The sequence below is a fragment of the Bubalus bubalis genome, chromosome 13 (assembly GCF_019923935.1).
Source record: "Bubalus bubalis isolate 160015118507 breed Murrah chromosome 13, NDDB_SH_1, whole genome shotgun sequence".
Classification (NCBI taxonomy): domain Eukaryota; kingdom Metazoa; phylum Chordata; class Mammalia; order Artiodactyla; family Bovidae; genus Bubalus; species Bubalus bubalis.
In genome coordinates this window covers 41,249,469-41,260,836 of record NC_059169.1, presented here as the reverse complement: position 1 = coordinate 41,260,836, position 11,368 = coordinate 41,249,469, and the positions used below count along the sequence as shown (strand labels likewise).

General features: G+C 38.5%; 1 protein-coding gene across 28 annotated transcripts in view; it reads right to left on the bottom strand.

Annotated features, from left to right (window-relative positions):
* Positions 1–1,070: 1,070 nt before the first annotated feature.
* KLF12 (Kruppel like factor 12) overlaps positions 1,071–11,368 on the bottom strand; it is a 534,319-nt gene continuing 524,021 nt past the window's right edge. For all 28 annotated transcript variants that reach the window (XM_044927244.2, XM_044927239.2, XM_044927243.2 and 25 more), the window contains one exon: positions 1,071–10,955. In XM_044927244.2, the coding sequence (XP_044783179.1) occupies positions 10,774–10,955 (182 nt within the window). In that variant the 3' untranslated portion in view covers positions 1,071–10,773. The remainder of the gene's footprint in view (positions 10,956–11,368) is intronic.

The window sequence follows — 11,368 nt, the reverse complement described above, 5'->3', positions numbered from 1 at the left end:
CTCCATCTTCCTAACCTGTAACCCTTTAGTAGCTAAGGACTCTCTAGTGTTAGAACCAGGCTGACTGGAAAAGCTGCCTAACACAGTACCTTACTTTTACCTCTGTAAAATTAGGATAATAACAGAACCTAACTCAGGATTTTGGTAAGAATAGAGAACAAATATAATACTTAGAACACTGCTGGGCATCTAGGAAGTACTCAAATATTATTTTTATTATCATCTATCACCATTTAATATAATTGTTAGTAGGATTTCCTACCATTCTTATTGTTGAATGGATTTTTCTAGTAGGTCTTCAAGTGAAGGACACTAATAGGAGATGGCTGGATGGCATCACTGATTCGATGGACATGAACTTGGGCGAACTCCCAGATGGTGAGGGACAGGGAAGCCTGGCATGCTGCAGTCCGTGGGGTCATGAAGAGTCAGACACAGCCTGGTGACTGAACACAACTGCAGGATTCTTAGATTTTCCAAGTGCTTTTTACGCATTATTTAAATTAAAGAGCTTCCTGGTGGCTCAGAAGGTAAAGAATCTGCCTGCAATCCAGGAGACCAGGGTTTGATCCCTGGGTCGGAAAGATCCCCTGGAGAAGGGAGTGGCTACCCACTCTAGTATTCTTGCTTGCAGTATTCCATGGACAGAGGAGCATGGTGGGCTGCAGTCCATGAAGTCACAAAGAGTTGGGACACAACTGAGTGACTAATACTTTCACTTTTCCATTCATTAATGGTCTTATTTTTCCAAACCTTTTAATTGTTTTAAGATTTTATAGAAATGAACCAGGCTTTGTCGCGTGCTAGATAGATCATTCTACACTTAAATGATACACAAAGTCCAAAAAATAATGTAATTCATTCATTCACAGAGATTTGATTTTAGGCTCTGAAAAATATCTTGTTTTCATATCACTTCATATTTCTGGACCACTTTTTAGTTTTACACTCATTAAAATGCTTTCAAGAATCCCACTTTAGGTCCTGGTTGTTACGAAATAAAATGTCCTCTATTCACCTTTTAGTATACAGTCTATCTTGTTCTGTTTTAAATTACTATACACAAATGGTAAAACTTTTCATAACAAAGGTTTAATTAGTATGGTAATAACTATGATTTCCAAAGTGTCTGAATCAGCCTTAGTAATAATTAGGGAGTTTCGTTCCATACAAAATGCTTTATTTAACCTTCATGCCTTCATTCAGATAATTATACAAATGCATACAGTTAAAGGTTTAAACTCTATTTCGGTTCACAGCTCAATTCATAGGAAAGTTGAATACAGAAAAGCAATGCACCAACAGAATATGTCTGAGACACCATTAAAAACGATAACACTTGTTCATTTAAATCTCTGAGAATAGACTGGAATAATCATCCTCTGAGAGAATCTCATTAGGAGGGTCTCCCTTTACATTATCGTAGGGCAAGAAAAAAAAAAAAAGATCACCATTTTACAGTAAAAGGAAAAAAGCTCTGAGTATATTTACAATACATACACTATACATAAATACAAGAACAACACTTACATAATATTAATAAACTTATAACAGGGGTTGCCTAAACACTACAGAGTATATAAATGCAGAGGAAACTATTGGGAAATTAGATCTTTAGATAAGCTGGAGAAATAAATTCATTTGCAATTAAAACTCTGAACAGAAAACCAAATGAAGATTTAAGAAATTAATATATTTGCTTGCCAGCATCCTTGGGGGTTTTAATCCTTTAATGCAGAGGACCTCCTCTGGGTATTCTAACTCTCCAGGGTCAGAGACCCAGGAGCCTTTTGTAAAATTACATACGTGAATCAGACGCAGCACATCTATTTGATTTGCTGTTCAGAGGCTTCAAGCCTAGAATAACTGTTTTGTAAACGAAAGGATGTTTTTGTATTTTTTACACAGCTCTTGTAATCCAATCACCAAGTAGAATGAGCTAAGTGTCAAGGAAAGGAAAAAGATGCCTGCTTGATTTGGCCAAAGATGATATTTTTCTTTATTCCCATGTATTTTTTCAAATACCACCGAGAGATTTATTCAAAAGAGGATGACGTTTGAACTGACCCCCACACACTGAGAGCAACGTCTAGACTACTACTAATTATAACTAAGTCATTTTAAGTGGCAGGTGGGTATATCTTAAACGTGGTCTGTTCTCATCATTTCACAACACAGAAAGTTCTGAATACATTCTTCTATGGACAAACATGAATTTGCTGGTTTCTCTTTTTTAAAATGAGCACGTTATGATACACATAATTGCATTATGATACAGGATGACATAATACAGAAGACGATGTTTTCAAGCTGGTTTTGTAAGTAGTTATCTCACATCCACGGGGAGTTGGTTTGCCATGTGATGCAATGTGTCCCACACAGACATGAACAAAACAATACGGCCACCATTCCATAGGGCGGGGGTAGGGATGGTGGTTTGTTTTTTTTTAATGAATTTTTAAACACAACAAAGTGTAGACAGACAAGTTGATAGGAAAGAGCCTTGAATATAGGCACCAGTGCCCCAGTTCAACTATACCCATCCAATATAATCAAGTTCTGAGGGACAAAATACATCCTGTAGTCTGGATGTAAATACAAAATTCTGCTATGGGAAAACTAGAAACACAAGTAGGGCAACATCATTTTCTAAAATGTTTTATGCTATATTTTAGGAGCATGACATTAACAAAAAGGGAAGATGTTGATATGTCCCTAAAATATCCTACTTTTTGATTACTTGAGCACTTTGACTAGAATTTGATCCAAATTCTACCCTCGTCTTCAACCTGCATTTGGAAAAAGCAAGATATACTAATTCACACAAGGAGTCATTGGTTCTTGCTTTGCACAAAGGGCAGACTTTGTTGCCTCAAACATTTAAAATTTCTAGAGATATAATCCAGAAAGATAAAGTACCGATGTGACTATTTCCACTATTCATCTCTTTTCAACTCGCTTAAAGTTGTGGTTTTGCTGTGGAGAAATTATTGCTTGTTTTGAAACCCAATTAACTGAGAGAGCCCTTTTCTGCAGCGAGTTGTGTGCACACGAAACACTTGCTTTCAGCATGGGAGGAAATTTGTTTACACAAGTTTTATCTCTTCCCTCAGCCAAATAACAGGGAGAAAGATTGTAATTCAGGAGATTCATTTTCAGAAAAAGAAACATCATGAGAAATGACATTCTCCAAATGTTTTCTAAGTCCATTAGTACTTCCATGAATCAATACTGTCAAGAAAATGTGCTCTACATAGAAAAGGGGGGTGGGGGGGTCATTTCTCTGATGTTGGACAGCTTCCTAGATAAAATTCAATTAAACTAACAATACTACTACAGGCAAATTATTTGTAAGACTACTGAAAACATTACAAGGTGGTACTGTTAGGTGAGAAATCTGAAAAGGAATTTTCCGTTCTCCCTTCTCGCTCATCATCTGAATGTTCCCGACTGCCAGCCCATTTACAACCACCAAAAGTCAACTCTTGTTATCAACAACTAGTTCCATGGAGGTAACTTTCAAATGCAAATTAAACACACTCTGGAAGGTCTACACAAGTGGAAAACCCTTTATTCCATCTATAAAGAAATATGTAGAATCAAGAAAATCTGCTCTAAAATGCCATCAGGTAGTGAAGTGAAGTCGCTCAGTCATACCCGACTCTTTGCGACCCCATGGACAGTAGCCTGCACCAAGCTCCTCCATCCATGGGATGTTCTAGGCAAGAGTACTGGAGTGGGTTGCCGTTTCCTTCTCCAGGGAATCTTCCCGACCCAGGGATCGAACCCAGGTCTCCTACATTGTAGGCAGACACTTTACCGTCTGAGCCACCAAGTGTTTACATGATTCTGGATCTCCAGGTTGAACATTTCAGAGGCAGGTGAGAAGTCCAGGGAGATAGCCAGTTGGTGTGTTTGTTTATAATGATTCCCCATGTGTGAGTTTTCAGAAGACTGATTTTAAATGTTATGTACCACTGTCAAATCATGTCCTTATATCCTATTTGGAAAATTTGATGACTACACATCCCTAATAAAACTACTTAAGGGTTAGATATGGAAAGCTGGCTCTTGGGAACACAGGTGTAGCAGTGCCTCAGGGAGAATAGAGGCTTTGGAGCCTGAGAGAGGTAAACTTCCACTCCTACTCTGATTTCTGTTTGCAGACAACTCAGCCACCCTCTCTGTGCCTTGGTTTCCCATCCATGAAATCTAGAACTGTTGTACACGAGAGGTGCTATGTCTAAAAATTACCCAGTATACTGCTTGGCATATAGTAAGGATTTACTAAAGAACAGCTAGTATTTTCATGGTTTGCTGAACTTCTGACCTTTCAAGTTCTTTTAGTACTTTCAGACAACTTGCAGAAAACAGCCCAGTCAAAAAACTTGCCTTCAGTATGATTAAGGAATGCAGCAGTGTTACTCTGACACGTTGATCATTATTTTATACCCTCATCTAGCATACTTCTTTCTTTTTTGTTCTGAAACGTAGAGGGGGAAACAGGAGATGGTTTAATAATCCTGTGGTCTGGTTCCGGAGAACACTGTCCATCATGGTAGTCTTCACTGTCTAAAGCCTGAGTGTTTAATCACAGTTATACTTTAAAAATTGCTCTTACCAAATGTTTGGCTCTGAAAGAGTATAATTTTACTGATACCCCTTGATAGCTCGTTTGGATGGATTTGTGCTCTGAAATGATGGGACTGGAGAATTTCCAGGGCTCTTGTCTCTTCATATAATATGCTGTATAGTCCTATTCACGACTTGACATTTAGCAGTAAAATAATGGTAGGAACACATTGTGATGTTCTGAATGTAAATCTGGTCATTTCCAGGACTAACTGTAAACCTTGGTCAAGGCTAGGCTTACTACATGTCAGTTTTACTTCAGTGGACATTTGGGGAGAAACAATTGTGTTAATATTCACTCCAAAATGGTTCTTAGATGACAACAGGAAATATTAGGAGGAAGGGAAATGAAGAAAGGTATAAGTTTGTGCATTTGATATTAGTGGATAAAATAAAGGAAAAGGAACAAATGTCTATAGTGTTTTGCTCTTAATAAACTGGCTTTTGTTAACTGAGCAAAACTTTTTGGACTACAAACAAGTGCTTCATAAGTTTCGGACAAATCACAGTGAAGTTTTCATCTCAAAATTATAAATGCCACGTGCCAGGATGTATACTAGAGATAATAAGTTTAGACAGGTGTTCCTATACTCTGTAAGAAAGATTAAATTAAGAAATGCTAACATAAGCAAGATGAAATATATTTAGAACACACCAAACAATTTTGGAGGGCGTATATGAACAGATTCAATTTATTGTGTGCATACATTTTCTCTGTGTGCGTGTTTCCCAAAGGTGGGGGAAAAACCCAGGTTGATAAAGAATTATTGCTGTGTAAAAGTACAGGAATATCTCATTGGTCATAAAATTTATTGACAGGCACTTTCAGCTTTTAATTCATTTCTGAAAATGGGCATTAGTTTATTCCTATTGCCAGTATAGAATCATTTCACATGTGGCCATATCCATAGCATTCATCTTGTCAACAGGTAGCTACTGCTAAAAGTACTCTCTGTGGGCTTTAACGAAAACAAACACCTGCAGAGGGTGTGCGTTTGTTTTGATCAAGAATTACTGCATCGAGGAGGAAGGTAACTGAGAAAAAAGAACAACTGCTAGATGCTTTTTTAACACAAGGAAATCCTGTGCTGCTGCTTTCCTCTTTGCAGGCAAAGAGCATGCATCTGGAATCAGTGTGCTGCACCTTAAAATGACTTCACTGCATTCTAAACCATCCTGGCTAAACTGAGACAAGTGGCCACTCCATTTTGTTAGGGAGCACAAGGGCTATGCCCTGACAAGGCAGAACAGAGTCCCCATGGCAACATCACTAATTGTGTGTAAGATACACAAGGCATATCTGAACAAGTTTTTTTTTTTTTTTATTGTGATGAAAACTAGAAGCTCTTTTTCCCAACATACTTCATCAAACTATTTACAACCTCTGTAAAATTTGTGAGTTTGAAAATACTTTTTTCCACTATCACATATGTTACTAATACAGTAAAATATCTTCACTCTATTTTTTTAAGATGCAGTATCCTATTTCATTTTCTTATGAAAATCTGAATTTCTATTGCAATTGCACAGTATTTAGCATATTTAAAGTACCAATGGACATGGGTTGCTAAACAGACATTATTCTATAATGAAACTGTGAAAATATAGCATTTAAAATTTTTATGTACACTTCTTAACTATAAAATGCAGGCAAAGTCATATATAGCATTATAAGCTGATTCCCTAATAAGGTAAATAACTTACATTTCTAGACAGCATGGATTATTACAAATTCATTCTTTTTAAAAAAGTTCTTTGCTGATATTTATTAGTCCACTGGCTGCTGCATATACAAGTGTGTATACAGGTGTGCATGTGTTGGGGCTGCCAGTACAGGTAAGTGGAAGGCATTGTGGGGATATGGAGAAATGTGATATGGAAGACATGGCTTACCAAACCCCTTTTCTAAACCAAACCAAATCAAATGGAAACATCTTTTGTGTGTGTGAAATGCACTACCTCAGAAAAGTTGAAGGAAGAGATATGATCAATGAAATTGTAGAATACATTTACCTCCTAAGTTTACACGCTTTAACAGTAAGGAGTAAAATCTGAGATTGGATTATGGACTATGAATATTAAGGCTTCCTGGGCCTACTAAGATTCACATGAGTTATCTCACGCTCAATCCTTTACAAAGACTGTAACTCAACATATCACGAACGCTGGTATTCTTAACACTGCTGAAATTCTGTCATTCCTCACTATAAACATTAAGACACCTTTATAACAACATCATGGCTACACTTCTAAGCAGTCATAACAATATAACAAAGGCGTATTAATACATTTGAAGGCCTCACCTCACCAGATTTACTCAATTGCAACTTTGGTAAGTATAATAAATAAAGTACAGAGTAAGGAATACTGCATCTTTATCCATATATATGTTATCACTTTAATGAACTAATTTCAAAGTGCAGAATTGTATTTATGTTGAAAACACAAATAGCAATTTGAAGTTAAAACAATTGCATAAAAATGAACACAATCTTTGTAGAAGCTGATCCAAATTTCAACCATAATGAGAATGGCCTTTTTAATCATCTAGAACTGGCATTTGTAAACACTGTAGTATTTTGCAAGTTTTTTTCACCTGAAGTTCCTCTATTTTCCACTTAAACTTTAAAGTGAATAAAAAGTGCTCTTTTTTTTTTTTTTTTGCAATAAAAAATGTGGTTTGTGTTACTGTTATTCAACTGCCTTTGAAAATAAATGTCCCATAGTGTTCCATAAAAGTAATTCCAGGCAACAGTGTAATTTTATGGTAAAGCCATTAGAAATTTTACTCTAAATGCCTTAATAAAACTTAAGACAAGTTATCAAGCAGGCTTCTCAAAGTCCACATGCAGTTGATGGGATGGGGCTGGAACTAAGATGGGGAAGTGTGAATCTTTACACAAACAATCTAAGATCAGAAAATGAGGAGGGAATCTATTAAAACTTCAATGTCTGAACTTCTTAACTTTTCAAATAACATTAACTTCCTTGAACTCAATCTCTACAATGCAAAGAGACAGTCAGGTCAACTGTAGCTTCCAAAGCCATTATAACTACCTGTGTCTAAATTCCCAAACATACACATATGCCCAGCTGCAAACTGAATGACTTCAAATTTAACACCAAAGAATGCATCCAGTTAGGGTACAACTGAGAAATTCTTTGCATTTTACTCCTTTTCTGCTGTTAATCATCTACTGTGCTTTTTAAAACAGGCTAGAACAGACATCAGATGAGACGCAGGAGGCTTTTCCGTGCCTGAAGATATTCTTATTTACAAATGGAATTCCTTCTCTTCCAAACCACCTTCCTTTCTATGGGGAAACACTTGTAGAAAATTCACCAAGGATTATTTGCTATGCTTCAAGACAAGCCTCAGGTAAGTTTCAGTCTGGGACCAGATCAGCAACTCATTCACTACTTGTGCTTGGATTCCCTCCTTAGAAGTATCAATACATCAAAAGGGGGAAATGGCATAATGCTGACAGGTTTTATCAGTAAACTTACTGTCTCAGTTGGGTTCCCACCTTCAGAAGGCAAGCAGACAAGCTCACGTCCCTTAATTTTTCCTATGCTATTAGAGGGGAGCAGCTCATCTCATTCTGTGCTAAATTTAAATCAAGCTGTCACTGAGGAAGCTCCTACTGCCTGTCAGTTCTATGAATTCTAAAAACCATTTCTACCTGGAACACTCTCAGGATCTCTCAGCAGAGAAAAGGACTGGCCCCTCTTATGAGAGAAAGCAGAATTAAATCATCTGCCCTTCACCTAAGTGATTCACCTATTACCTGCCAACTAAATTCTAGGACTAGTAGAGGGCTTCACAGCTGTGTTCACCATGCTCTGTGTTCTTTGCCACTGACCAGTAACCAACACTGGCCTTTCTATTCAAAATGGTCACAGGCAATGAAATGCATGAGTTGCTTACAGTACAGGTAAAACTTTCCAGTTGGTGTAAAAGAAAAAAAACAAAAAGCCATAAACCCAGTGCTTGGTGGGCAGTACACTGTGTAGCTACAGAAACTATTTATCCATAGAACTGCAGCCCTTGTTGGAGGGAAATTGCCTGATGAATTTTTCAGACCTGGCAGAAAATATACAGCATGTATTTTTGAAGACAGAATTTGACCTGAAAATCATTATGCTCTTGCTTGAACATTAAAAACATTCCTTTTAATGCCATCCAACACAAGTTATCCTTGTTCCAATGTTTCTAGTTTTTTGCTTCATCAGAATTAAGATTATCTGAATTAGAAGACAATCCTAAAGAGGATATTTCTAGAACCAGAAATTATTTCAGAATGTTCAAATCTTTAAAAATGAGCTAGTAATATTGTGAGGTTAATTTGTGCAATTTCCCAAATCAAGTGTTTGTAATTAAAATATAATGCAAAGGTCTATGCTGGCAACTTCTTATATCTAAGCTATAAAAAAATCTTAACAATAACAGCAATGACAATAAAACCTTACCAAGCCCCTTGGCTACAGAAAGCTGAAAAAATTCAGCTTTTTGTGGGGGAAAAAAATATGGTAATTTTTCTGAAAGAATGCTCATTGGTGATGTATTGCTTTGTTTACTATAGACTTCACTAGTTGCAAAAAAGGCTCATAACTCAAGGGGGTTTATGGGACTATAATTTCCTCTTACCCTCAGCACAGGATGAGTGGGTTCATCCCTGCAGATGCCATTGTATTGGGTCCTAATATAGTTTAGAAAATGAAATCTATAGAGAAGAACCTATTGGAGAGTCATTTATCCTTGGCTCTCCAAGGGTGGAAACTAGCACCATGTCAGGCTTTCCTTGGGGAGCATTCCCTTCCCACTGACTCAGTTCCAAGGAGAACTGACCCATTCACCCAACAGTTAATTCCCAGCTATGCCTTCATGGCCTCTCTAGTCACCAAATGACTGTTTTCAAACACGAAAAGGGGGAGCATAATCTTTAATTGTGGTACTCAACCAAGCAGGACAACAAACAGCAGAAAGATTACCTCAGTGCTGTAAATGTAGCCAAGACCTCTAAATGCTGGGGTGTTTTTACAGTCCCTTTAGTAAGTATGAAAATTGGTAACGTGAGTCCTCAGTGAAGTGATTGTAGGAAAGTCCTTTTATTCGTTATTGCTTTTCTCCTCAAGAGGCGCATTATTTCCATCTCTGCTTTGTCTGATTTTTTCATGTTCACTGACTTTGCCTGGGCCGCCCCACCTCTTACCTTGGTGCCAGTGTGTCTAAGAAAGTTTTTTTTCCCCCGATTCCTTGTAATCAAATACTAGGGGCAGGAAGAGATGATGCCTAGCTGACAGAACACTGCAATTTGAAGTGGGGCAGTAGTTTTTTTAGACAGGCTCTTCCTATTCAACTACAGAACGACTCTGTGCCCGTCCACGCCAGGGCAGACACCGGGACTAGACTCCAACTGAAATGTCGCTGCCCCTCTGCTCAAACAGATGAACAAAACAGAAGCAGAACAAAACAAAAACAATCAACAACAAACAGATGAAAAGAATCAATGTTGGTTTTCTCCAGGGCATGGCATAATGACAAGTCGCAGTGATAGCTAGTGGTCATCATGGCCATTGCAAAAGGACTGCCTGAGCGCTCCTTTCTTTCCAGGTAATGGAACCTCTCCAACAGTTTCTTCTTTTCTACTTTCAGGCTGCTTGCTGGTAACAGACTGGATGTGGGTTCTATTAATATCTTACTTGTAAAAAGGGGATCAGGGGTGGGATGATGGGAGAATCATCCAAATTTACAAGGTCTTGCTCTAGCCATCAATTTGTGGTAGACGACCTTTAAAAGTATCAATAACAAAACGTCTGACAGCTCAGAAAATGTACAAACTACAAACATCTTGAAATGGCAGAGGACACAGCACGGAAAACAATGCCTGTCTCTTCAGCATCTGTGTCACCGATCTCCCAGGCCAGCGTGAAGTCGTTTCTCGTGTAGTCGTGACGGGAGGGGGGGTTACCTTCAGACCGAAAGGAGAAGTGTTACCACTTCTTTTTCCTGCTCTGCTTTCAGACATCGTGGGATGGTGATGCCCTTTTGTGTTAACACTGTGAAGGGGATCCAGCCCTGCTGAATGGGGTGCTGCTAAGAGATCCAGCTCTTACGCTCAGCTGGACAAGTAGCCTTCCTCACACCAGCATATGCCTCCGGCGGTGCAGTGCCAAGTGATCTGACCGGGAGAAGCTGCGGTCACAGTCTGCGCACTTGAATGGCTTCACTCCCGTGTGTTTGCGGTAATGCCTCGTCAGTTCATCCGAACGAGCGAACTTCCAGGTGCAGCCTTCCCAGGTACACTTGTAGGGTTTCTCTCCTGGAAGAAACAAAGGGACATAACGCTGTGCTCCATCATTTCTCCTGAACAATCTAGCCAATGTGATTATCTGGGGACATGACTGTTCTCAGTGGATTTTCCGTTTGGTGGTCCTTTGTCAAGAAACCTAACCACCCTTGCCAGCAGGTTTTGGGCCGTACAGATGGGGGTTTCGATCTAATCTCTCTTGTGCTGACAATGGGGAGGTTACTTAACAGTTGCATCTTCAGTTATGGGCAAGTTGCTTTGCAGTCAAACTATCAGAAGGCATAAACTGACAAGTCTGGTGTATAATCACCATGGGTAGACTAGAAAGGCATGTGAGAGAGCTCTACCTAGGCTGATGTGGCTAAAGGATTGAAACTCACAAAGAATTATAAAGGGTAATGATTTGTATGCTTTGTTGCAATACT